At 43.6% G+C, this 27,927-nt stretch overlaps 1 protein-coding gene across 2 annotated transcripts in view; it reads left to right on the forward strand.

The window, feature by feature from the left end:
* map3k22 (mitogen-activated protein kinase kinase kinase 22) overlaps positions 1 to 26,691 on the forward strand; it is a 39,049-nt gene extending 12,358 nt beyond the window's left edge. The window contains exons 3-18 of one of the 2 annotated variants that reach the window (XM_005722700.1): positions 816 to 860; positions 6,452 to 6,561; positions 9,096 to 9,133; positions 12,991 to 13,090; positions 13,369 to 13,485; positions 13,697 to 13,811; positions 15,244 to 15,377; positions 15,933 to 16,006; positions 17,563 to 17,624; positions 19,043 to 19,114; positions 19,644 to 19,796; positions 20,965 to 21,113; positions 21,218 to 21,349; positions 22,325 to 22,454; positions 23,715 to 23,892; positions 24,526 to 26,691. In XM_005722700.1, coding sequence (XP_005722757.1) covers positions 816 to 860; positions 6,452 to 6,561; positions 9,096 to 9,133; positions 12,991 to 13,090; positions 13,369 to 13,485; positions 13,697 to 13,811; positions 15,244 to 15,377; positions 15,933 to 16,006; positions 17,563 to 17,624; positions 19,043 to 19,114; positions 19,644 to 19,796; positions 20,965 to 21,113; positions 21,218 to 21,349; positions 22,325 to 22,454; positions 23,715 to 23,892; positions 24,526 to 24,754 — 1,838 coding nt within the window. In that variant the 3' untranslated portion in view covers positions 24,755 to 26,691. The remainder of the gene's footprint in view (positions 1 to 815; positions 861 to 6,451; positions 6,562 to 9,095; positions 9,134 to 12,990; positions 13,091 to 13,368; positions 13,486 to 13,696; positions 13,812 to 15,243; positions 15,378 to 15,932; positions 16,007 to 17,562; positions 17,625 to 19,042; positions 19,115 to 19,643; positions 19,797 to 20,964; positions 21,114 to 21,217; positions 21,350 to 22,324; positions 22,455 to 23,714; positions 23,893 to 24,525) is intronic. The other variant, XM_005722701.1, reaches the window with a different exon arrangement.
* The last annotated feature ends 1,236 nt before the right edge of the window (positions 26,692 to 27,927 follow it).

The raw sequence follows: 27,927 nt of genomic DNA on the forward strand, positions 1-27,927 counted from the left end.
CCCGACAGTCTCGTTCAGGATTTTCTGGTAGAGAGACGAATTCATGGTTCCATCAATTACGACAAGTCGTCCAGGTCCTGACGCAGCAAAGCAGCCACAGACCATCGCACTACCATCATTATGTTTGACTGTTGGCTTGATGTTCTTTGGTCAGCAGTGTTTTCTTCCTTTGAACTCTCCCATGGATGCCATTTTTGCCCATTGTCTTTCTTGTTGTTGAATCCTGAACTTTGACCTTAACTGATGCGAGGCTTTCAGTTCGTTAGATGTTGTTCTGAATTGTTTTATGACAACCTGGATGAGTCATTGATCTGCTCTGGGGAGTAATTTGGTAGGTTGGCCACTCACCACTGTGCCAAGTTTTCTTCATTTGTGGATAATGGCTCTCACTGTGGTTCACTGAAATCCCAAAGCCTTAGAAATGGCTTTGTAACACTTAACAGACTGACAGATGTCCATGACGTTGTTACTCAGCTGGTTCTTTAGCTCATGGCACATATGCTGCGTTTTAAGATCTTTTAGCTTACTTCACTTTTGTCAGACGGGTTCTTTTGGGGTTATAGGGTTTTTTTCCCCCAAAAAATGAAATCATCATTTAAAAACTTTTTTTTTTAAATTTGCATTTACACATAAGTGTGACAAATATGCAAAAAATGTGGATGGGGATGAATGCTTTTCACAGCACTGCACGTTGTTGTTTCTCAACAGTAGATTCTCTGAACTCAAAAGTATCAGCAGCCAGCATATGCTGTCAGTTGTTTTATTTTGGACCTGCTTTCACTGTGATCCAAAATGATGATGTTTTTTTTCCACAGATGACGGTCTCCAAAATGGATCTGGACAGCACAGAAACTCACAAGGTAAACACCCAGCCTTGATGGAGCTACAGGAATTGTATGACATACTAGGCCTGTTCTGTAAATGTATGTAATGCTTTCTGGACAAAAGAAGAAATCAGCCCCACAGTCACGTCAGTGTGTTACGTAAGGTTTTCCACCTGACATAAATGTTGCTGCATGTGGTTGTTCTTGGCATTGGGCTTGGCGCGTCCATGCATCAGTGCAACAACGCGAATGGCTGGAAGCGTTTCCTGATCCAGGTGTTATAAAGATGATTGAAGTTTTGGAAACGGGAGCAGGAATTGTGCGATGCAACCTCTACCCTCAGGCGTTATGGAATTCTCCTGTAGATTTTTTCCTGCTCTTTTAGACGGTGTGCGTCTCTTATTTTAGCGTGGCTTCGTATGAAGTCTTTCAGCTCTGTCGAGAGTTCAGTAAATAGAGCTGCAGCAAATTTCCTAGCTGATTGTGAGCTTTGAAAAAAAAGAACTCTGAAATTCTGAATTTTGCAAAATGTACATAATGCTAAAAACTACTCCCCATATTTAACACACATTAGACTGCTATTAATAACTCTCCTCAAATAATTGCTTAACAGATCTTTCCAGATCTGTAACAGTAGTGGTGACACGGCTAAGCCAAGCTGACGCAGGCTGAGAGAGGAATGCCACGGCCTGCAGATACTGAATGGGCATATTTGCAAACATTGTCCAGTGAAAAGCCTTTAGCACAGACCTTGTACAAACATTAATTGCACAATCACTGTTGCACACCCACCTACATTACATCAGGGTCATTATTCTTGGTGAAAGATTAACTTCTGAGGTTTAAACATTACATCCATTAGGTGTCCAATTATATCTGCCACGGTTTCGATAAACAGCGAAGTGAGAGCTGGGAAGCCCGCCTTGCTTGTTATGGCTGACTTGTGTGTGTGTGTGCATGTGCTTGTGTGCTTGTTGTGCGTCAGAGCACGAACCGTAGTGCTGCAGAGTGAGGACACGTTTGGCTCCAGCCGCTAATCCTGCCGGATGCCTTTGGCATGATGCGTCTCTCGGCACCAGGAAATCCCCTCAATGTCTTCATTCAGGCAGCCTGCATCTCTCACTCTCACACACACGCACACAGACGCTCTGCCTCGCTGGTCCTTAAATACTTTTGGCTTGCAGAAGTCGTATCCTCTCGTAGCTTGTTCTATTTCGTAAGCAACTTTAGGGTTTGGGGGAGTTGTCTCGCTCTACCTTCATCTCCCAGCTTCTGCTCTGCTTCCATAAAACCCTCAGCTCGAGCAGCAGTTACGAGAAGACGTCTCCTTTTTATTGTCACCCATCCTGAAGCAAAGTTCCTGCTTTATTTCATCCACTGCCACTTTCGCAGTTCCCAGAGTTAGCCCGTGAAGAGACGAAAGATCCTGGGCGATGATGCAATGGGCAGCAACCGGTCGACATTGTGTAATGTTGCTCGCTCTGCCCGGCTTCCTGGAATTCCCCCTTTTTCTTATGCGTGTCACATTTTGCGCAACACACAATGAGAGCAGATGGGGGGGAGCTGAAGGTAGCCCAATTTATCAACCCTCCCCTCCTCAAAACATTTGCAACTATTCTGGGTCACACGTTGCCATGGGGTTCCTGAAGCAGTCACTGAGGGTACTTCTGGCGGTGATGTGTGTTTGGTGTATGTGGCAGTTGCTTTCCACTGTGCTGGTGGTTAGCCTTGGCTGGCCTCAGCCTGGCAGTGGCCGTGGATCAGTTGGGAGTGATGTAATAACTTCACTTATAGGCAGCCATCAGAGCCAGCTCTGTGCACCACCACACATTTCTCACATGCTCTCACTGCCCCCACCCCTGTTCCAATCAACCCTCTCACACTCGCTTCTCCGCTATTATCCATAGGCTACAGAGCACAAACACAGACACATATGCGCGCACACACACACACACACACACACATACACACGCTGGCCTCTGTTTGTTTTGTATCCTTGACTGCAAGTGCACAGGGTAGTCTGGAGCTGTAAGCCTGTAGAGGCTGGACTCAAACAGCAGATTTTACGAGAGAGAAGCAGTGCAAATGAGAAACAATGACAGAGGTAATATTTGCAAGAGTTAGATTGTGAGATTAGTATTTGGATATTTAACAGTTTACATATTTATTTATTTATGTATTGTGACTCATTTTCTCTATTTTAACAGAATATTGTTGGATTTGAGGGATTTTGTGCAAAAATTAGCTTATTCAGCAAATTAATTGATAATGGCAAACATTATCACGAGCTGCAGCCTTGCTCTCATGTAAAATCCTGTCACTACAGAAGGAAAAATAAATATTTTTGCATGCTTAATTTATTTTTTTGTCATATTCAGAGTTTTTTCCCTTGTGAGTCAGTCAAAAAAATACATGAATATCCTGATGTGGAACAACATGGTTAGCACAGCTCCGCGTTCAGAACTTAGACAGTGATTCAGTTCCTTCCTGTTCAGAGAGGACATGCCTGGTCGAACGGTTAGTCAGCCACCGCTGCTGACGGCATACGTCATAAGTACCCGGGTCTCCTATCGTCTTTTCAGGGCAGTTTACAGCACTTTGCGTGCGTTTGTGTGATGGTGGCAGGACACATTGTGTTGTTTTACAAGGTTATTTACATAAATAGGAGTTATTTCATCTGTCTTATCTCTAGAATCTCCTTAAGGGAGAAAACTACCAGAAATGACTCAGCTGCCTCATAGTTACTGTCCTTTTCTCAAAAAATAAATAAATAAATAAATTCACCCACACAGGTATTCATAAAGTTGTTAGAACATAAAGGAATATATATTTTTGCCTGATTTCCTGTTGGATATACTGACTTTGCAGTCATTTTAGTGCTTTCAGACACTACGCGATCTAATGTGCAGTCTGGACCATGCAAGAGTACTTCTTATACTGTTGCTGCTGTTTGCTCCGTGGGCGCAGTTTCTTTTGTAGGTGGAATTTTTCTTATCAGTCGGCATTATTTAGTTTCTTTTTAAGTGGAGGGACCGGACCACACAGCAAAGAAGAGAAACATGTCATTCACACTTCGCTCATGTGGCTAATTTGGAAGTGTCCGCTGAAACTTAATGCAACTAAGTGGCAGATGATGGACTAGGGGTAAACATAAGTGGATAACAAGAGAGCTGCTGGAGCAAATGAGCTCTGGTTGAAATGAAGAATACTTTAAATTCAGGTCAGTTTTGTTTACATAGCGCCTAATCACAACAACAGCTGTCTTAAGGCGCTTTAGATTATAAGGTAAAGACCCTTGACGTCCTGTGAGCAAGCAACAGTGGGAATTTAAAAAAAACCCTCTCTTTTAGCGGGAAGAAACCTCTAGCAGAACCAGGCTCTGGGAGCGGCAGCCATCTTTTCAGACCAGCTAGGGCAGGGGTGTCAAACTCAAATACACAGTGGGCCAAAATTCAAAACTGGAACAAAGTCGCGGACTAACTTTAATATTTATTGAAATATATTTATTCCTCCAGATATAAGAATGAGTCTTTTCTTATGGACTCAAACACATTTTGCTAAAAAACTGAATATGGAACAAGCAAAGCTTAATACTAAACAATAAATATATTAGCTGTATAATACCAGTAGGCCAGCTCTGATAGTAATTTGGTATGGTATGGCCCGCGGGCCAAATTTGGCCCGCAGCCTAATTACATTTGGCCCGCGGGCCAGAGTTTGACACCTATGAGCTAGGGTAAAGAGATGGAAGAAAATAGTCAAGTTGAGAGAAAATAAAAAAATATGAGATAAAACACACTTTTAATACATTCTTAACTCTGATATTTGGTTGATACAGACTGTGTCATCTGTTTTCACCATTAGCTTTTCCTGGCTAACATTAGCTAAAATTAGCTAGCTGCGTGTTTAGCGTCAATGAGCCCAGTTTGTGATTGAATATCTTGTCTACTTGGTTTGCATTTTAATAATATCCCACTACTGTTACCTTGTTTCATTTTAAAGGGCTGGTTGGTCGATACATCTTCCCTGTTCTCTCCCACTTGTCCAGGAGTCAGTAGGCGAGCTTCGTGCCATTGGGGTTTGTGTAGGTTTTATTGGTTAGTCTCTGTGAGCAACTACCTATGCAAATAGATACAACTGCAGCACCACAAAACCAGCATTAGTCAGTAGAGTTGGTCAGTCACGCTTCATAACTGACACTACAAGCCATAGGAGAAATAAATATTGGGAAATAAATGTTGGGAAAGATAGCATGTCATTAAAGGTGCCATTAGTATTAATGGCTGTTTGCTTTGTACTCATGTAATATGAACCATGAGAAAATTTACCGTACAGTAAGGTATACCAATTTGAATAAGAGTTACAGAGCGCTCGGTATGAGAGGAAAAACGAAAGGTAGTCTGACAGTGACGTGTAAACTGATGTTTATGCATGAGTGCATCCTGACCTCTGAGTGAACCTGGTGTACTGGCCTACTGTCTGAGAACAGCTGGCCACAAGAGCCGTACAGTAGGAGCAAGATCAAATGCCATCCCAGACCCCATCTGCTCCCTGTGTTACTATGACTCTAGCTTTCATTCCCTGTGGTCTTTTACACACACATATAGACATCTATTCTATTAAAGAATGCGGTTTTTCCTGCAGGTGCTGTATTGCACTGCACACACCCAGCACAGGTGTGTGCCTGCGTGTGCATTTTTTAAAAATGATTATCATGACTAGACCTTGGATATATCTGAGAGACAGGAAGAAGCTGAGGTCAGCGACCTCTTCCTTATACTGTAATCACCCAACTCGGATTCCATTAAAGGCTTTTGATATGGTAAAAGATGACCGGATGCCCTTTTTTGTGAGCACGTCAAAAAAGGTGAAGTGAGGAGTAGAAAACTGAGAATTGTTGGCTTTAATACCTTAAAGGTTATTTTAATGACACAAACGGATGTGGCACTTTAGTCCCAAAATATTTCATATTGAAACGCTTTCGACTTTCTCTTTTACCGCGCAGTCGCTTTTTTATAACATTTGTAACTGAAGAAAGGCAGCCTTTATCTGAATTATGCTCCTGAAATGTCTCCACTGATATATATGTATTAGACTGCTTAATAAACAAGCTGCAGGTGACCACGTCGCCCTTTTTGACAGGCGTGCATGAAGCCCATACACGTGTTCCATTATTAAAACAACTTTCTCTTTTGTGGCTTTTCTATGCTTAAGTGTAGCATTTAAGAGTGGCCTGCATTGTTATGTTTACCCATATCATCAAAGCGAAAGACTTGAGTCACACATATCTCAGAGAAATATTAGGCAATATTTTTGTTTGTTTGTTTGTTTTATAGAGAGATAGTTCTACCCTTATTAGGTATGTACCAAACATAAACTAGATTCTTCTCCATTAATGGAAACTCACACATGAAAACAGGAAGAGGCATGCCAGATGTTGCCTCACTGGCTCTTCTGAGCTGGCACAAACTAAAAACTAAGGTCATGCTAAATGTCAAAGAGCACTCGTGTGTGGCCAGTAAAGTCACCAATAAAATGAGGTCATTTGAAACAGATAAGGTATTTCTGCTTTACTTCCTACATTTAAGCGCAGAGTGTAGCTGACACATTTCTTCTTTCTTCCTTAGACGACGAGGAGGCACTTAACTCCATCATGAAGGACTTAGCAGCCTTGGGCCGTTGTTACACCCAGCACAACAGCCACAAGCCCAAGAACCGAACCTTACTCTACAAACAGGTACTCGTCGCATCCACATGTGCTGTTTCTCCTTTTATACATTCAAAATTGTTGAAGTGCTGATTTGAATCTATAAGAACTTTTAAAATTGGCTGTAAAATGTGTCTAAATATCAATTTTTTTGTTTTTATTTTGATTGCTCTGTTGCCTGTGTAGTATGGGAATCAGTTTGCTTAACCATATTTCAGTTAAAGAGCTGAGAGGATGTATAATGCTGCAGTATTTCTTTGGTTTAAAGCTGCCACACATCCTGCTTAGTTACACTACTTTAACCTTATCTGTCACTCTGTTTTTACTCAATACCTCAGCCCTGCTTCCTTTTTTTATTTTATTCACTGGAGTTTGAAGGTTGTGATCTAGTTTTGGAGATGATGAAACAAAAGAGCAGCATATTCACTGCCACAGCATGGTGCAAAAGTCTCGAGCCACTCCTCATTTCTTCATATTTTGCTTCCAAGGAGCCAGTCTTTGGATATCAGCTGCTTATTAAAAAAACCAACAAAAAAAAAACCACAACTCCTTTTCAGTCCAGTGCATGACACTTTTCAGAGATTTGCTGTTTGTTTGTTCAGATATTAAACGCTGACCTATGAGTCATTCAAGCATAAAAAAACGATGCCTAAGTCGAGGGACGACATCTTAGCGAAGGACTAATTTTAAATTGTGTCTTTAAGCGCTTTGTTATTTAAAGCCTGCCACACAAACACATTATTTGTTCACATTTCTTTAGTTGAATCTATGAAAAATGTCAAAGATGATGCAGTTTGGCAGACATAAAAAAATAATATTTTTGCAGAAACAACATGATCTCTGCATGGTGTGCAGCCTGTCCTTATAATAAATAGTCTTCTCAGAACTGATGGAACATATGAAGGCAGAAGAGTAATGTCAGATCCCTTTGCAGTTGCATCAGAAAGGGCATCAAGCATAAAAACTGTCAAATCAAACATGCAAAGCTGCCTGCTGTGGCGAACCCCTGTGAATAAGTGAGCAGCTAAAAGTAGCTTCTAGATTTTGATACTCTGTGCAGTGTTATCTGGAAAGCATCTGATTCTCAACAGCCAGGGAAGTGCCTAGAGGGGACCCGGGGAGGCCTGAGCACTGCTAATCTTACAATACCCAACACTGTTGGGTTAGAGCATGGCCAGGATCACTAGTAATGTAGTTGAGTATATTTACATGTTAGTACATGTTTAATATACGTGCACTTAATTGAAATATTTCTATTTCATGTCACTTTCTATTTTTACTCTTTAATTCCATTAATTTCACTATTAATTTTTCACAGTTTTTATTATTTTATTTTTTTTAGTCTGATTTCTTCTGGCCCCTCCCTTCTTTGTTCTTAGTTAAAAGCATACCTGGATAGAAAAACACACAACAAATAAGAGTCGTGGATTGGCCTCCCCAGAGCCTATACGTCAACATTATTGAAGCACTGTGGGATGATATTGAGAAAGGCAGCAAACATCCAAACAAGAGCTTTAAATGTCCTTCAAGAAGCCTGGAGAACTATTCCTGAAAACTACTTCAAGAAATTATATCAAAACTTGACTGAGAGAGTTCAGGCTGTGTTGAAGAATAAATGAGGTCGTACCAAATATTGACTTTTAAGCCCATTAGAAATGCATAAACTCTTATTTTTGCCTCATATAATATATTTCCATATATGCTGACATGTGAATAATGAAATTGCTGGACTAATCACGTTTTCCTAGCAGAACAAAAAGAAAGGAGGTTTGGCTCAAGACTTGTGCACAGCATTGTCTTTCAAGCGTCTTACAGACACCGTCCGTCAGATTGACAAAATCCTTTCTTGATGCTTGGTGGGCTTTTTATATATCTCTCTATCTCTCTATCTATATAGAGATAGAGATAGTATTCCGTATTGGAGTATTCCATTCCAATAATTTCCGGTATTATGTACATTTATGGCAGTTTAGAAACTAAACCAACACATTTTGGACAGCTTATCGTTCCCTTCAGTCACCTTGTGCCTCTCTGAAGTCGTTTCCTCGTGTATCTTTGCGTGTCTGTGGAATGATAATTGGCGAATCCTCTTAAAGCAGCAATGTTTATGATGAGACATAAACAAACAGCGAGGAGCAGAGAGGGTTTCCGGCCGTCACGGTGCTGCTTTCCTCTGCGCGTTGTTGGGGTAAACCCTTACGTTTTTTTTCTTCCGCACTGATGTGATGACAGCGTTAGTGTAACACCGTTACCTCATGCAGACATGCAGGCTCCTCCAGATTCCTGCTCCCATTGGCAATGACTACGAATAGAAAACAAAGATTTGTCGGGCCATCGTCAGTGTTGAAGGATAATGTTGTCTTTGTGCTGTAGAACAAAATCCGCAGCAAATCCAGCAACGTGGATATAAAACATGTATCATCATAATGCTTTTTGTCACCTCAATTCCTGGTCCAGCTTATCGTTTTCATTTATTAGGCAGGCCAAATCCCACAGACAACTATGAATCATTTTAACTTTCCACTTCCATAACTCCCCTCTGTTGTTATTTTTCCTCTCAACAGGATTTAAGAGTCAAGCTGGAGCATGAGAGAGAAAAACGGTATGTTTGAACCTCTGTATTGTTTTTTCTGCTCTTCTGTCCAAGCCTTTACTCTGTGCTTCGGATCTTTTTTGTGTGTTATGCTTTGCCATGCCTGGGACTTTGTGTCTAGAGGAAATCACAGTTACATGCCAGAGGAGCATAAAGAGAGGGAAAATTTCTACTTTGACATTTAGCCGAGGCCTTATGTTTCAGGCTCGGATGGGCTGTTTAAGAGGGAGGAGAGGGGGGAAAAAAGAGAAGAGGGTCAGAGAGAGAGGGAGATCAAAAAGATGCAGCGAGAGCCAAACGTTTGAGTACAATGCGCAGACTTCCAGGCACACCCCAAATTAATGCTTCATCTTGTGCGTTTTCTCCTGCTTTCCCTCCACATTTTTCAGTCACGAGACATTTGTACTCGCTCACACGGCCAGCTTTTCACTTACTCAAGAGGCAGAGCTGGTTACTCAAACTGTTTGGAGACAGTCTAGCAAGCAGTTTTTTGTTTTTTTGCCTCATAGTTTGTTTACCCAATGGGATGTTTAAAAAAAAGAGAGAGAGAATTTCTGACACTTAACTTGGTGTTGGTCTTCATTTTGTCCGCACTGGGATCCCAGCTCTGTCATGCCACGCACGGATGCTAAGTTGGGTCTCGCAGCTCTGGAGGAGGTTCCACTGGTTCCACTGGCAGACTCTGACACTCTAAAACAGGGGTCCCCAATCCCAGTCCACAGGGCCTTTCTGTCCCTGCAGGTTTTAGATGTGTTCTTGATCCGTCACAGCTGATTTAAATGGATAAATTACCGTCTCAACTGTCTTGAAGTTCTCCAGAAGCCTGGTAATGAACTAATCATGTGATTCAGATGTGTTGACATCTAAAACCTGCAGGGACACCGGCCCTCGTGGACTGGGATTGGGGACCCCTGGTCTAAAACTTTGCTCAGGAGCCCGCAGAGACTGAACTGAAGTGACAAACACGATATGTTATGTTAACACTGGAAACACTGGAGGGAAACTGACCAGAACCTACTGCAATAATTGCCTCGATTCATCAGAATATAGACGAGGGGAACGGGCATCGGTTCAGCGATACTGTGATAAGAAAGCCAAAGGCTCAGAGGAGTGGGAAAGAGAAGGAAAGCGGCGTGCTCGGCCAGCAGAGCACTGCTTCACACTGGGCCTTTTCACTTTTTCACAGCCCTAATTGGCTACTGCTGAGGAAGAGACGAGTTTTTCATGTTCCTGTCTCTGTGTTTCTGCGCCCCCCCCCCTCCGCCTCGTCTCGCAGTCTTCCCTTTCTCACGAGCTCCCTTCACTCCACACTGCTCTCTCAGAAAAGACAGCCAACAGCTCACTTTAGAAGATGCCATTCATAGACTTGAAAGGAAAATCTCTTTTTTATTTAATGATTTTTTTCTTTCATCCACTTTGTCGATTCACACCCTCGTCGACCTCTTCCCAGAACAGAAAAGGATCGAAATCACATTAAAACCTGTGTAACTTAAATATTTATTTAACGCAGCTTTAATCAATATTTCTGTATATTAACAGGGGATCGGGTAACTCGAGGTATGCGACAGTGAAAAGGGTCACTCAGAGAGACAAACCCTCTGAGAATTATTAACAGGCTACAGTCAACACCAGCTCTGCAGAGCGTTGCAGGATCTTTCAGCTCACTGTTTTGGTTTTCCACATCAGGTGGTCTTAAAAGCATGACTCGATGAAAGCTAATGTTGCGTTTATGACTAATAGCTGTGGGTTTTTTATTGAAATAAAATAAAAAAGCAGTTTTGCGATTGTGAACTGATTATTTAAAGCAGGGATGTCAAAGTCATTTTACATTGTGATTCATGTACATCCTACTTTGATTTTAAGAGGGCGGGATCAATGAAACAAAGTGATAAATGTGTGATAAAACTGTCTCTGGAGTCACTGTAGAAAAAAAAAAATATAAAAACTGTGAATATTTTTTTTTCATTTAATTGCTACTTAATTATTGTGGTGTAATATGAATTGCAGTAGGAGATTTTTATTATAAGAGAATGTGTAAAACTGTTAAAAGTTCTTATATTCCAGAAGGACGGATTGAAGTCTCTTTTTGGAACGATTGTGGCCCTCGGGCCTCATGTTGAATACCCCTGGTTTAGAGTTAGCAAAACCTTTTTTTCCTTAGTTTAAGCCTCTAAACGGGGCTTAAACTGCAAATACTCTCAGCTAAGTAAGAAAGCAAAGCCTAAAAAAAAAATATAACCCTCATAAAAAATTCAGTGAATGGAAACTGAACTGCATTTCTTCAATCTCGATCTAAAATCTCTTTCAGCACAGACCCTACGAGCCGGCTTATTAGATTAGAAGAAGAAAGAAAATAATCTGAACTTCCTTTCATACTCGAGCAGCTACTATCAAGACGATCTGACTGCACAGATCTAATCCCAGGCTGTGCAGTGAATAGCATTATATTTGAGGGTCCTCTACCCAACTCGAGGTATCAGGAGTCCCTGAGTCAGGATGATCGTGTTGTCCGTCCACAGTGGAATCAGATCCGATGGTCTCTCTCGCTCTCTTTTCATTGGCAAGCACTGAAGGTTTGGGGCAGGAAATAAGAGCTGTAGAGCGACTCGCTCTTCCCCCTACCTCAAGGTCTACAGCCAGAGAGAGAGAGCGGGAACAGAGCCAAACCTTTTTTTTTCTCTTAGTGTTTATATTATTGTGATTTTTTTTTTTTCCACGAGACAAAAGGGAAAGAGAGTCCGCTGGGACGTGTGAAAGCATTCTTCCAACTCTGCAAACCTCTGCGACTGAGTGTGTCCGCATGCAGAGGAAGAAAAACCATATCTTTTGGAGCCGCATCCTTGTACAAGCCCCCCAAACCCCCTTCCCCACATCCCTCCAGCTCTTTATCGCACACATCATCACCAAATCTAAACAGAGACGAGGAGTGTTTAGCTGTGCCGCCGCTTGCCTCTGATCTGCAGCCTCCCCCCTTTTCCCAGAATCCATCCAAATGAGGGAACCAATGAGCGGTCATTAAGATAGGCAAAGCTTTGGCCTCTGATGAGGAAGTGATGGGATAAAAACAAGTCCCTTTTATCAGGATACTATAAAGAGATAGTAGCGCTGCAGATTCTTCAGAAGCAGAGAGTGAGGTGGGGGTAGATGGTGGTGTTGGGGGGGAGGACAGGACAGGAGTCTCTCTGCTTCTCTCTCTGCTTTATTTTCTCAGGCTGCCTCCCCCTTTATTTTCTCTCACAGTCGTCTGTAAATATCTCCATGTCTCTGTATCTTTCACTCTGTCACTCTTTAAAAGACGAGGGAAAGACACACATCCTGCTGCTTTTGCTGCCGCTCCAGATTTTTCCCCCCCTTTCCTCTCAGGAAGTTTCCCATCTGCCTTTGTGCTGGCTTAGCGGAGAGGCCCAATGGTGTTGAAACAGTGGCCGATGCACACACTGATTGGGAAGCACACTCATGCATGTAAAGTTTTACAAACACACATGCGTCTCATATACACACTCACAACAAGACTTTTGCTGATAAGGTCGGTCTCGGACGGGAATACACGTAAGCATACAGTAGATAAGCACAGACATGCAAGTGGAGAGTATGTCTGCACTTTCTGTTTTCACTGCACTGATTAATGCCCTCTTAGCATCTCGGTGGCTCGGCTCACTCCTCTCCTCGACCCTGCTGACCCCCCGTCCGTTTATCTTCTGTTTCCCGCTGCTGTAAAGTAAATGAAAACGGGTTCTTAGAGATTTATCAGGTGCAAGCTAATGCTACAAACCAGTAGCCAGCAGGCTGTCAGCTCAGCTGCAGCCAGACACAACATGACCGTCTTTCTCCCACCTCTGACCCGGCTGGCCTTCTCCTTTTTCCAGAATCATCCTGTTTCAGAGGCCGCTGAAGATCAAAGAGCTGCTGCAGAAAGTGACCGAGGCCTTTGGCCAGCAGATGGACATGTTCTTCATGGAGAAAGAGGTAAGAGAATGACTCGTGTAGCTGGCGTGTTACAATTTTATCTGTTGTTTTTCGTGACAATCCTCCAGTATGCACTGCAGTACGCATGTCCTCGAAGTGGCGTTCCGTTTGTTTTCTCAAGCTGTCAAGATCCAAGAAAAGCTTTGTTTATTTACATGTTTTTTGTTTTTTATTGTGAAACCCTTGATGTCATACATGTGCTGCTGCATTCACGTGCTCTTGTTGCTGAACAATAGAGAATTGAAGCTCATGTGCTGTGTGCTTTCTTGTCCTATCAGCTGCTGCTGCCCCTGAAGACGCAGGAGGACCTGGATCAGGCGGTGCTGACGCTGGGCTGCAGTTCGGGGACCAATGGGCTGCTCAGGATACTGCTAAAGACTCCTAAAAACAACCATGTGAGTTTTTAAGATGCTCACTTTTGTGCAGTTAGTGGGAACAAAGGTGAATGAAGTCATCCTTTTTAGTTTTTTGGTTTGTTTTGCAAAATAAGGAAACAAACCGCTTCCACACACGGTGATGTAACTGAACAATGAGGTAATGCTGTCCTCCCTTCCTCTGCTGAGCCGATTCCCTTTTTTCACTCTCTCCTACTTCCTGTGTTTCCAGTACCTACAGGTGAACAGCAGGGACAAACAGAGCGAGATGAAGTCATCGAGGTCACTGGGAGATTTGAAGGGCTCCTTGCTAAAGGGCTCAGAGAGGGTGCGCAAACACTCAACAGGTGAGCTTCCATGTTTTAAAAAAAGTGTTTTTATGCTGTTTTTATTAGTTGTTAAATGTGAGAGGAGGCAGAAAAGCACTCTGCTGATGCAAAGGTTTCTCAGTCATGTGCTAAAGCCTCAAGGATGACGTATCAGTGTCACCTGACGATGCAGACGGCCGTCAAAGTCGCAGGAATGTTAATGGAAAAGATGGGGGCATGCTTTATCGGACTAGAAAATGCAAACCGGAGGTGAAAGCAGCCAAGGACTTGTCATGTCAAAGCAAGGACAAACTCCTGCACTCATGCTAAGCAACTGTCTGGCCGCTGTCTTTGGCCTGTTAGCTTTTTGTCATGTTAACTGTGACCATACTTGGATGTAATATGTATAAATTTATAGTAGCTTTAGTATTCAAAGCACATGCATGAGAGCAGTTTCTGTCTTCTCATCTAAAACTGTGCACACAAAAAAAAATCTTTTCTTGTCACGTCACACTTTGTAGTCCCCCCCCTCCTCGTCCCCAGGCATGTTTGGTTTATTTTAATATCAGCTCTGTCCAGAAAGGTCAGCGTCTCGGTCGTATCTCGGCCTCAGACACGCTCAGAATCAAACCGGTGCTCGCTCCTGCCATCACGTTTGCATCTTTGCATAGCAGCTGAGAACCCTTTGTGATCGCTCTTGCGAGCCTATCTTCGTCATGTGGCCGCAAGCGCATAAATCGTCCAGAATTATCGGCCCTCCATCAGTTTTTCTCCCTGCCAGCGAGGCACGAGTGCGAGACGAGGCGAGCGGGCCGAGATAGGAGCGCGGGGAGTAGCGGCAGATGAGAGGTGACGGGAGAACGGTCACGGTGTACGGCTGAGTGAAGACAAGATGTGAACCCGGGTACCTCGATGACGTATGGGAGCAGACTGTGGCGTCAGGGGGAAAGAGGCAGAAAAGCTGAACAGTCGAGACAAAGCGGTTGTAATTTGCAGCCTTCAGTCAAACAACAAGACTGATCGTATTTCCAACGCTTCTATTCGTCTCAGTGCCTTTTAGCCTCTCTGCGCTGTTTCAGTATTCCTGTCAGCCCAGTCTGCGATAGTTTCAGTAGATCTTTTTACCGTGACAAGGACGAGCGCTCAGTCTCCGCCGCAGCTCAGCCAGGAGAGCATTCGTCACAGTAATTGAGGTTAGAGGTGGCGGCAGTGTAGTTTAGTAAATCATTTCTAGCAGTCCTGGCACTGCTGAACTCGTACCCATGAATAACACTGTGACGCCGTTTTCTCCCCTCTGTCCCTCGTTCCCATCTCTTCATCTTCCCGCACTCCCTCCACTTCTCAATTTCTCCTCTCGCTCTCATTTACCTCCCCCCTTCCACCTTTTGCATTACTCATCCGCTCAACTTTAATTGTTTCATTCCCCTCTCTTTTATTGGCCGCCCCTGGTGCTTCTTTTCGTCACTTTCAGGTTCCCTCCACACAGGTCGGACGTCCCCGCCGCCAGGCAGCGTCCCTGAGGAGCAGCAGCAGATCGCCCGCCAGGGCTCCTACACCAGCATCCACAGTGAAGGGGAGTTCATCCCAGAAAACCCAGACCAAAGTGTAAGAGTCCATCAGCCGAATAAATGCTTTATGCATTGTTGCTTCTTGAAAAAGTTTGAATAGACTTCAGAAAAAAGATCTTTTTGATGTCTTTGGCAGGTTGACATTTATTCAACCAAATGTAGTTAATTTATTGCAGTTAATGCACTGAAATGGCCAATATTGGCTGTTTTCTTAGATTCTTTTCCCATATAATATTTTGAGTTCTTGACTGGAAGGCTGAACTCTTGGGCAGAACTGTGTTTTTGTCGAGATTTAATCGTCTGAACAGTCTTCGGTGATTCATTGTTTACTCTGCTCGTATACTGGATTGCCCTGTATTGTTAGCAGCAGCAGAAGTACTAGCACTAGTTTGATTTTACAAGGCTATATAGCCACATATAACATTTCTGTGCAGTATTTAAAGAGGATGTCAGACATTATTCAAACCCCTTCAAATTCTTAAGAAGTGAGACAGTAACAAGCACAACTCCACCCACACTGCTTGGTATGCTCTCTCCTGTATGATTGCATGCTCCGTGACCCTCGGTCTCCTTGTGTTATTGTATCTGTCAGATGTTGGATCCCTTTGGGAGTGCAGACAACTCGCTGTCGAGCAGCTGTCAGTCAATAGATCAAGCACTGGACAGGTGAGTCATCATGGAGCGGGTGATTTATAGCCCTCGTCGTTGTGGATTTATACAGTGGCTACTCAAGAACGTGCACTGTTTTCAGCCGATATAGCTGATAGCAGGCTTGAATTCTTTCTTCTTTAATTTTTTTTGTTTGTTTTAAACCAGTGTGCTCAAAGTTTACTGCAGCTTTTTTTTTTCTCATGTGGTTTGTCATCCATGTGCATTACTAGAGTCACACATTTAAGAAAATGCATGACTAGTCATGCACATTGGGGAGTGTGTGTGATAAAGGTTATTTTCTGTAGCAGCACTAAACATATTGTTACGATAAACACCTCATTTGTGGGTTATGTGTTGATGTCAGAGGCTTAAAAGTGTTCCCCAGATGTCTGCAGAAAGTCGGTAGATTCTTTAAGTTCAGGCTATCAGTAGGAGCTGCAATTTATCGATGTTGCCTAAATGGCTCACATGCTGGTGATTGGTGTGATCAGCTGTTAAGTAGATGGGACGAGGTTGTCAGCCACACATAAACTGACAGATACGGATTCCTTCATTAATCTGTAATATATATATATGTGTACACGTCCTTGTGAGACATGGTTTGTATCACAGAGTGCTTGTGTACACACTTGGATGTGAGCGCCTGTGTTGCAACAGCCAGAGGCTTTTAGCAAAGTTTGTAAATGTGCTAAAGACCAGCGTAGCTTCCCTGCGACCCTTCCTCCGCTTGTCTGTGTGGAAAAGGAATCGGGTCACTTTGCTGTTGCCATAGCGACAGAACTCATATCTGGACGCCTGGATTCCTCCGTTATCACGAGAGAGAGTGCGTGAGAGACAGACAGAAACACAGACTGAGTGGGAGATGTGAGAGAGTGAGCAAGCAACATGCTGGAAAAACTGAGCCAGAAAATGAAAAGTGGCGGAAGAGTGAGAGTAGAGTGGGAAAGGCTGAGGAGAGAAAAGAGTGAATTTGAATCAAAGGGAGAATAAAAGCGAGCAAGCGTGGAGCTGACAGAGAGAGAGCAGGACGGAAACAGTTCTACCTGCACGAGGCTTATCAGGGCTCCAGGCTGCAGAACAATGGCAGGAAACGAGTGCATGGAACTTTTCCCTGCGAACGGGCATGCGTGCCCCTTATCCAGGGGTCTCGTGGCCCCGCGCCGCCCTGCGGTCAACAGAGACGTCACTCTCTGTCGGTTCGTCGGGACGGGGCTTGTTGGAAATGTCCAGGGAGGGAGAGAGGTTGGATGCACATACAGACATTTAGTGACATATGTTATATTGCTGCTAGTTCAGTGGCGAGCAGTTTGACTTTGTGAGTCCACAAATCTTCCTAGAGCTCAACTTTTCAAATTTTGCCACTTTGTTGTTTTACATCAGCTGTGAGTGACAGGAAGATAGTTTGAATACTAAAGCCATTCCCCACGTTTTGTGCCGCTTTGCAGTCGAGCCCCATTCTGATGTTTCAGGCCAGCAGCTGTAGCCAGACTTTGTTTGAAGATAAGGGGAAATTAGCAACTAAAAGAGCAAAGAAATTTTAAACTTTCCCTTCATGCTTTCTGTCATTTCAGCCCTCCTTACTCACAGAACACCCGTGACAATAATTACCTGAACCTCAACTTCGAATACAAAGGTAAGAGGGGACAAATCTTGCAGCAGTTTCTCTCCAATTCTAAAAATGTCTTTTTCTCAGCCCCCAGCTGCCAAACAAAGAGAGGTGTAAAAAGCGTGTTCGTTATTTGGAGGCTTTGTCTGTTCTTACTTTTTGCTGTGGTTCTTATAGCTCCACATTCAGTTTTACAGGAGAGGCTCTTGCTTATCTAGAGTGTTTCCCCTTGAAGAGAATGCTAATGAAAGTGGAGATTATATTATTTTAGGGCTGCATCTGTAAAATGAACAATGGGTTGTGGTGAATCTCGGCTGTGTTTCTTAAGTTTGATGAGGTGGTGAAGTACGGTAAGATAGTACTGCGTCTCTTCCTTTGCTATCTTCCATACACTCCCCCTGTACAGACCCCTCTATTCACTGCCTTTTTCTGTTTTACCTCATCCCATCTTAATAGATGTTGCTGCCCTGCCGCAGCACGATCACTTCCCCTCTCTTCTCAATGGCCCCCTGCTCATCTCGTCTCTGTCCCTGGGGTCCCGGTCTGTCCTCTTTTCCTTCAGAAGGCAGATCAAATGAAGCAGGATGAGAGATAAAGCCAAACTAGCCTCCGTGAACAGAGAAGCTACATTGGCTCTCTCAATCTGGCCATTTCTCTTTCCCCTTTCAGCTCCCCCCATGCTGTAAATGAAAAAAAGAGAGTTCTGCACATTGTCTGTGCCGATGAGGGAACGTCATACTGTAGCTGCAGCAGAACTTGAAGACCCACTTGGGTACACAAGCACGTGCTTGCACACACACGCACCACCCTCCCAGATGTAAAGCTGTGTGGCCCTTCTGCTGAGGGCTACAGTATTTGTTTACCATTCCCTGTGAGTAGATTTTTCCTCTCCATCCCACTCTGCCAAACACAAAAAATAACTCCGGTATCCATGGGATACAGCCACAAAAACAGCATGAGGGGAGGCAGTCATCTGACAGAACAGCTGCTTTCAATTCCAAGTGGCTCCGCTCCTCTCCGTTTATTGTGTGTTTGCTGTGTGAGGGGGGAGAGTGTCAGTGCTCTCATGCGTCAGCCCCCCCACACCCCGCCTTTAGTTACTGCTCCACTGTTCAGAGCTAATGCTAAGCTAGCGCACGCAAGCTGCTTTCAGTTTCCGCATTGGCTGCAGGGAGGCGGCCCCGTTCAGCGTGCAAAGAGCCGCGTTCCATTCTGCTGCTTCACAGCTGGATTTGACACATCAGGGATGAGCAAAAATGGGAATGCAGTGTCTTGAGTGCCCGTCCAAGCATTTAAACCGCCATTATTAGACTTAAAAAGTGGATAAACGCATAACTGTGAATCCAGAAGCATTGTTTCTGTCATTTGGGTGCAATGCGAGACTAATTGTTGAGGCTTTATTTTACTTGCTGACACCTCTCTCTGCCTCAATCCTCTCTTTTCAGGTCGTCATGGAAAAGGAGGGACTTTCCCACGCCAGTTCCAATTGCCAAATCGCAGCAAGGATTACGGAGATAGTAAGAAACCAGCTTTGCTTAAACAATTACAACAGCGCTGTTACACAGAAATAACAACAAAACATGTCTATAGAACAACACGGACACAGACCACTCTTTGTCCTGCAGTGTGGTCACAGTCTTCTAACTTCAGATGCATATTTCTTACTTTCAAACAAGATATTTTGAAATATTATCCTCCTCTTTTAGAGAGTTTCTTTGCACCTCGTGGAGATTTATTACACTGCTGGCTCGCTGTTTCAGGCAGCTGCTAGTAATTGCTTACTCAGAGGCTAACCTTGGCTAGCAGTGATTTACGTTTCCCTGCGGTGAACCCAAGCTTGTATAAAAACACAGCGCCCTGCTTCCTGTCTGAAGGGAAGTGGGATGGAGTGGCGAAAGGCAGTCTGCTCTGGCTGGCCTCACATTTCGGCCAAGAGCAGACTTTATGCACTGCACCTGTGAAGTTAACTGTGTGAAAACAGATTCACAATGCAATCAAGAGTAAAGTGTATGACAAGTCTGATTATGTTTGTTTATGTGTTTTCAGGACGTAGGACACTTCCGCGGAGCTTCATGCCGCAGGAGAACCTTTTTCAGCTGGTTCCCTCCAGCCGCACTCGAAGCTATAATGGAGACAGCACGCTGCAGTACAGCGACCTGCGCTCACTGGGCAAAAGCTCCCAGCGAGGTACAGCCAAGTGTAAGTGATTCACTTGAAATCTTTTGAAACAGGGGGAACGTGTGCTCGACACTGTAAAATAATCTGTAATAGTTGTGTGTTTGGCTCATGTGACCAATTGCTATCGATGACCTCAATATAAATACAAAAAATGGACACGGGCAATCCAACTGTTAGTGGACATGTGCTGATCATTCGCTTGATTAAATATTAGGCATTTAATCTTTGAAAACTAAGCAGCCACTTAAAAAAAATACTATACTTGCATTCTCGATCGCATAAAACAGAGAAAAGCAGAAACTCCTCACAGCAGAGAGGCTGAAACTGGAGTATTTTAGTGTGAAAGTGACTGAAAAATGTGAGAAAAATAGCTTCCACATAATTATGTGTTGACTAAACTGTTGATTTGCGGTGTTGTTCACTTCCACTTTGATCAGATGGTTCCTAATTTAAACAGAGGAATGACTGATTTCAATGATTCAAGATAAAACTTTTGCAGTTCCAATATTTCAGGGTTGTATCTTCCTTATACAGATGCATTGTAATGTATAATATATATCAATGAGGATAGATGTAATGCACAGTCGTACTGTATGTCACAGGCAGAATTCCCCCCTCATCGTCCAAATTAAGCCGTTTTACGGGCTCACTAATCACATCTGTCCTCATTTAGTCTATACATCCTGCCCAGAAACTGTCTACATCATAATACCAAAGCTTGGCTCATAAGTCTGTGGTCGATGTGTCGGTCTCTGGTGTCCGTCTCACCCACGCGCGACCAAACAGTCTAACGCAGCCACAGAGAAGCCTGCTGGTTCCAAAACAAAGTCCCGGAGTCTGAGCCTGAGAACGTGGGAGCCGCGCAGATGAGCTTTCTAGGCTTTCACAGTTTGTGTGTCTGTTGGTGGGTTGCGGTTCCACTGCTTGACTGTGATATCTGGGGTTTCCCCAGTCTAAGAAGGGTCTGCAGTGGGAGTGATTTAACAAATTGCGGTGCGCTTAACGTCTGGTCTAGGTGAAGTTGATGTGTGATCAGTGGAGTTTGACGTTTGCTTTAGTTTTTTGTTGTTTTTTTTTAAACATGCTCTCAGATCCATATATCATAGAGAAGCTGGCTGTCTTAGGAGGCTTAGCAACACAATTAATTACTGAGGGGGGGGATTCATAGTCTGGCGTTTCATTTCTGCAGCACCACGGGCGCCAGTCAACTGGAGACAGGGAAAGTTGCTGGGACGAGGAGCGTTCGGGGAGGTCTACCTCTGCTACGATGCCGACACAGGCCGCGAGCTGGCCGCCAAGCAGGTGCCGTTTGATCCAGACTGTCAAGAAACCAGCAAGGTGAGGGGAAATATATCAAAACTGTTTGGATTTGCATGAAGTTGATGACATACGATGGGCTTTTTTAATAAATTGAAGACTCTAACTTTGGTTTTTTGCTGCAGGAAGTGAATGCTCTGGAGTGTGAGATTCAGCTGCTGAAGAATCTGCGTCACGAGAGGATTGTGCAGTACTATGGCTGCCTTCGAGACCTCGACCAGAGAAAACTCACCATTTTTGTCGAGTTCATGCCCGGGGTGCGTATTCTGCGGGACATTTTAAGTAAATTTAATCACACTCGAGCAGCCCTTAAATTTCGAAAGAACAATTAACGTCTGAGAATGTGCGCGCCGGACTTGGTTTGGCTATAAAGATAGGTACTGAGACATTTTAACACAACCATTAAAATCAAACCCTTACCAGCCACATCTGCTAGAATCTATTTAGAAACGTCACCAGCTGTCAACAAACATGTCCTCCACGCAGTTGATGTCAGCAGAACAGCTCATTTTATGAGATCATATTCTCCCTAAATGAGCAACTTTAATGAGCTACTGTCGCCTGCGGACCCTGTCCCCGAGCCTGCTTTTAATATTTCCTGAGCTTTTTTTTTTTTTAATTTCCCAGAGACGCTGAGTGTCTTAGTCACACATTGTCTGGAAATTGGAAATGTTTACGTTTCGCCAGAGTTGGCAGAAGCAAGACAGGAGGTGACAGAGCCAAGCTTTTGTGTGGCTGCGTGGCACGGCTTCACTGCTGCGCCTGACCGATAACACTTTAATGGCCCGAGGGAGGGAGGGCCGTGTGTCCCTCGGAGAGACCCCGAGAGCTCCTAAGGTGTCCCGTTGACAGCTGAAAGTGAGGAGGCAGAGGTTTTGTTTTCACCGCAAGTCCAAAAGTGCGTCACAGGTGTTACAGGATCAGGTCTTAGCTCCTGCCGTGTCCCCAGGAGGAGCGGAAAACAGGAAATTGAAGGAAATGCAGCTCACTGGTGCAGTTTGGACTCAAAGTCAGTCAACAGACTTCTGTCAGCACGTTATATGCTTACATTCTTGGTTTTTGGCTTCTTGAGAATTGGCTTAGAGGCTGCTTTCACAAATAAACCCCAAACAAATTAGCTGGAACACCCACGTTTTCCAGAAAAATAAGTGTATGTAGATTTTTCTCTAATTTCGCATACGTGTCCGTCCCATCCATTCATTCGCTCACAGGCTTTCTGTTTGTCTCTGTAGGGCTCAATAAAAGACCAGCTAAAAGCCTACGGGGCCCTGACGGAGAAGGTGACGAAGAGATACACCAGGCAGATCCTCCAAGGAGTCTCCTACCTGCACAGCAACATGATTGTACACCGGGACATCAAAGGTAAATGAAGCCGCAAGCTCGAAAAAGGCCAAGGTTGGATTTTAATTGGATTTGTAACCGGTAAACACTCACACTTGGAAATGCTTTCTTCAATGGGGTCCTATAGCAGTAGCTGCTGCAATAGGCGGGCGGTCAAAACTACAGATTCATTCATTTTCATTCGGGTTGACATTTCCTCATTTGGTCATTCGTCGTCTGCAGAACGTGCCTGGAAAAATGTGCTATTTTCAACTCCCCTTTGAGATATATTAGGCTTCGTGCTGGTGAAACTGGCCGTTCTAAAAATGCTCAGCACCGGACGGAAAGGTTTTGGTTTGGCTGCCCACAGCTTTGGGAGTTACTGGGTCGTTAAGCGGCGGCCAAGAAAGAGGGGAATATACTGTCTGGTGGGGGAAAAAGATAGTCGGTCTCACAGGACCAGGCAGGGCTCTATGAAGAGCACATGTGGGTGTGATCTTTCCACTCAAAAAGGCTCTGCACGTGTAATGTATGGTGTGTTCATCTCACCACAGAACATTTCTGTTTTTGCAGTAAAAAAAAAAAAAAGGGGACTTAAGCTTGGCACCACACGCACGTCCACATTCACTCCGGACCAGCTGGAAGTTTCTCTGAATTTATTTGCAAAGGCTGGAATTATCAGAGAACCTGTCGTCCTACGTACAGGAAACGTGCAGGCAGTGGAAGAAGCAGCTCGGGGCAGTAAAAAGTAAAGGTTATAGTTTGAGCCTCCAAGTTTCTTCTTTTGCAGCCTGCCAGTTCTTTGGTGGGGGTGGAGGGTGAGTGGCAAGTGGTGCACATTAGTCACTGATCAAACAAGCGGCGTGGCTGAAGGAAATGGGATAGACAGAGCTACATTCGGAAAATTACTAAGATAGGAGGAGAAAGGGTGTTGAGGTTCGACGTGTCTCTTGTGGAGCAGACAGTTTATTTAGTATTTCATTTTCTGAACCCAACGAGGCTTTTTCCTCAGTGTGAGAAAAGTGAAAGGAAGATAAACTTCCCTGTTTGGCGTAGTTGACTAAGCGCAGGATTTGTATAAAGACTGCTGAAAGATATGCTTTTTAAAAACAAGTCTGCCAGTATTCAGTTACCCAAACAGTCAAGACCTTTCGCCTTCTTCCTTCAGCTTGAATTGCTGGCACCAATCACTTTTTACCCAAAACAATAATTGCAACTCCAAATTGTCAGCGTCCCTTTGCGTCTGACAGCTCTCAGGAGAGTCCTGAATACTTTCAAGCTCGTTTTGTTTCGATCCACCAGGTGCTAACATCCTGAGAGACTCCTCGGGAAACGTGAAGCTGGGAGACTTTGGAGCCAGCAAACGTATCCAGACCATCTGCATGTCTGGTACAGGCATCAAGTCTGTCACTGGCACCCCCTACTGGATGAGCCCTGAAGTCATCAACGGGGAGGGATATGGGAGGAAAGCTGATGTGTGGTAAGGAAATTATTAGATAGAACTGTATTGATCGAAGGGGCGAACAATATCAGATTGCTGCCGTCGCTGTAAAAGCAAAAGCAATAAAATGACCTTGAGCAATAAATGATATTGTTATCAGTTGCTGCGATATGCACTCTGTTTACTAATACTGTTGATATTTAACACACTGAGGCGCTGAAATTAGAAATGCAGTCGAGTAATAAATGGAATAAATGAACTTTTCAGTTACACGCTACTTCAGAAACTCACATAAATATGAACTTTAAATAAGGGCTGTATGTGCCGATAGATTAGAGCACTTTATACAGTTTTCTAAGAGAGCGCGCTTACTTAAAGACTTGATAAGAAGCCAGATATACTAACGTATCATTGCATTGCCAAACAGTGTTAACTTATGCGTCTTCCATGTAGATTTTTGTGAGATTCAGCAGTTTTTGGGCCCATTGTTCTAGGGCGTAATTGGTTGCTTTAGAGAAAGAATACAATACTGGAATAAGTTTGTTTGGATTTGAGCTCGTGTCATAGGGTTAACTCTGGTATTTGACACAACAGTTGGAGGTGCAAGGTAGACAATAGACACAAGCCGAGCTCCTTTCAAATCATTTTTCCTGCTGTGCTGTTTTCCTTCAGGAGTGTCGCCTGCACCGTTGTTGAGATGTTGACCCAGAAACCCCCGTGGGCCGAGTACGAAGCCATGGCAGCCATTTTTAAGATCGCCACCCAGCCTACAAAGCCCACGCTTCCCGAGGGTGTGTCCGACGCTTGCAGGGACTTCCTGCGGCAGGTGTTTGTGGAGGAGAAGTGGAGGCCCACTGCAGACTTTCTGCTCAGCCACCCATTCGTTCAGGGCAGCTTCTGAGCTCCTGTGGATCCCCTTCCCCTTCCCTGCCTGTGAGGCCTCCGTGGCCCCGGTGCATCCCCTCCTCTCTGGCCCGTCCCATCCCCAGGGCCCCCTCCCCTCGTCACCAAGCTCCAGGGCTCAGTACCACTCCCAACTTCCTGTTATCCACCACTAGTGTCTGCCTTGTCGAGACTCCTGCATCCTACTAGCTCCACCTGGACTATTCCCTGAGAGGGAAGGGTGACTGCTGTCAAGACCTCCAGAGTCCTCTGAGGTTTTGCATGGTGTTCCCTCAGGAGGGCACTAACAAGAAGGCAGTCTCACAAGCTCCAGACTGCTGTCCTTTTAACAAGCGCAGGAAAAGTGACCAAGGTTAGAGCAAAGTGTCGCGTCTCAACCTTTAGGTCTCACTTTACACCCACTTACTGCTGCAGAACAGCGTCTCGGGATCGAGGAGACGTAATTGTGATTACATTGATCACACGTGACCGTACTGTAAGTTTCTTATCAGCCTAAAGAAAGCTGTGGGCAGAATTTAAGATGGTAAAATATTTTTCTATGATGCATATAAAGTCATCCTAGCAGATGAGATGTCTATTGACATTCTAGAAAAACAAAATGTAAATGTATTTTTTGCCAACGCCTTACAATAAGAATTTGTAAGTAAGAATGTCTTTTATAACGTCTGCGAGGGTCACCAGTACCCTGCTTTCATAAGCACTCACAAAAACAAGCCCATTTTAGGAAGGATTGTCAATGTTGCACTTTTTGATATCACGCATTGAAACATTTCCGACGTGCAGGATAATCAGCCGAGGAGATATTTTTCTATTTGATGCATTTTTTTTTTATATATTATTGAGAATTGTGTTTCAGTGTAAAAGAAGAAAAAGAAGAAGCGAACTGTTTTTGCGCATTCGTGTGCAATGTCTCTTAAGCAATACCAACACTACTGTTGTCATTCCATCCTCCCATGCAGCGAGCCTTGTTCCATTCAGAAGTGGCCAAAGAAACGTTGCAGAGACTGAAACCTTTCGATAACTTTTAGAAAACGTGCAGTATTAGTCATGTCTGACTTTTTTTGCCACCTCAGAGCCCCATATAGCCTTTCCTGTGTTATGGCAGCTTTGTGCACAGACCAAATCGGACGCATTAACGTCACTTTTTTTTTTAAATAATTTTTTTTAAAGATTGTGAAATTAGACCGAAGGAAGCGTCTTGTTTATATTTTTGCTGTAACTTCACCCCACGCCTTTATTTAGCTTTCCACGCCATCTCGAATGGGTCTCTTAATGACTTTGGCGGCACACCGTGGTCTCTGTGACGTCATGTGAGGCGGAGCTTATTATTACAAGTTGCCAAAAAAAACAAAACATTGAGTTGGAAGGATGGAGCGGAATGATGTGTTCTTTAAAGTGGAGATGAAATGAAAGTTTAACTGTGGGGTGGGGGGGTCGATGTCGGAGGTGTCGTGACTTGCTGTAACACACGGGCACTTAAAAGAATGACGATCCAATCTTTTCAACCCTTAGTGCCTTACCTGAGTGTGCTTGCAAACACAAACGTTCACTGCCAAAGCAGAGAGCTTCCTTGTAAGGCGAGCGGCTGTTTAGTAGAAAGCACACGCAGGATTAGCTGAAAATCTTTTATATGGAAAAACCAACAAAAGATTATACTGTACATACATATTGTTCTGCACTTTTGTATGAAATTTCTTTTTACATTATAAACAAAATCTATTTGAAATAGCTACGTTATACAGTAGATTGTACTGTGATTTAGACAGGAGAATGAATGGTTGCCTCTTTTAAGAGAAGGTAGGCAGGATGAACAGACTGGGAGGCTTTCGAATGGGACGGAGTTTGTTTGGTCTGAATGACAAAGCCTTGAAACATGAAATGTATCAAGTCATTGAACTTTTGTACATTTAACTTAATAAATTGAAGGTCTTAAGACTGTGTTTCAGAATGATTTTTTATAATTTGCAAATTGAATTAAAAGTTGACTTTTATGACACATTTTTTTTTCCATTAATGTATGTATTTATAGTTGTGATCTCATGATTGATAGATGGATGGTTGAATGCTGAAATTGATATTTTCTTTTGGACTCTACCAACAACTTTCTTATTGGGCTTATGATTTGGCAGCTGTACCTCCATGGTGGGAATCTCCTGTTTCACCACATCCCAAAGGTGCTCTATTGGATTGTGATGTGATGATTGTGTAGGCCATTTGGGTACAGTGAACTCATTATCATGTTAGAGAAACCAGGCAGAGATGATCTGAGGTTTGTGACATGGTGTGCTATCCTGTTGGAAGCAGCCATCAGAAGATGAGTACACTGTGGTCATAAAGGCATGGACATGGTCAGCAGTAATACTCTGTGGTATCTAAACAATTCTTAAAAAGGCCAAAAGTGTATCAAAAAAAATCCCCCACACCATTACACCACGATTGCGCTTAACTGCTGGGCAGGTTCGATCCATGTTTTCATGCTGTTTACACCAAATTGTGACCCTGTCATCAAAATATCACCAGAAATTGAGGCACATAAGACCAAGAAACATTTTTCTAATCTGTTCGGTTTCAGTGAGCCTGTGTGAACTGCAGGTTCAATTTGCTGTTCTTTTTTCGACAAGAGTAGCACTCAACATGGTCTTCCATAACTGTAAACAGTAGGGATGGTTGTGTGGAAAAATCCCAGTAGATTAGCAGTTTCTGAAATACTCAGACCAGCTTGTCGGGCACCAACAACCATGCCACGTTCAAATAATTTAAACAGCCTTTCTTCCCCATTCTGATGCTCAGTTTGAACTCCTGCAGGTATTCTTGACCATCCTTAAATGAATAACAGCCACATAGCTGATTATATGTTTCCATTCCAAGCAGCTGGACAGGAATAAAGTGGCCATGAGTGTGCATTTTATTTCACCCACTTGCTTAATTCTTTTCTATTTAGATCACAGGTTCTCAAATTTTTCTGAATCACTTACAAAGAAGAAAATTCTCCATGGATCCCTTCATAATCGTAACGTTAAGGGTATTACGCTTATTACTATTTGTGCTGTTTACATATGTATTCTTACTGGGCACGTGTGATGTGACCTATCAAAATCAAAAGTTTCTTTTGGCACCAAGATAAAGTGGATGGGAGTAAAGGACACAGCATGATTGTTTTTGTCATAGATG

This window comes from Pundamilia nyererei, unplaced genomic scaffold, assembly GCF_000239375.1.
Source record: "Pundamilia nyererei isolate P.nyererei 1_Seehausen unplaced genomic scaffold, PunNye1.0 scaffold00007, whole genome shotgun sequence".
NCBI lineage: Eukaryota > Metazoa > Chordata > Actinopteri > Cichliformes > Cichlidae > Pundamilia > Pundamilia nyererei.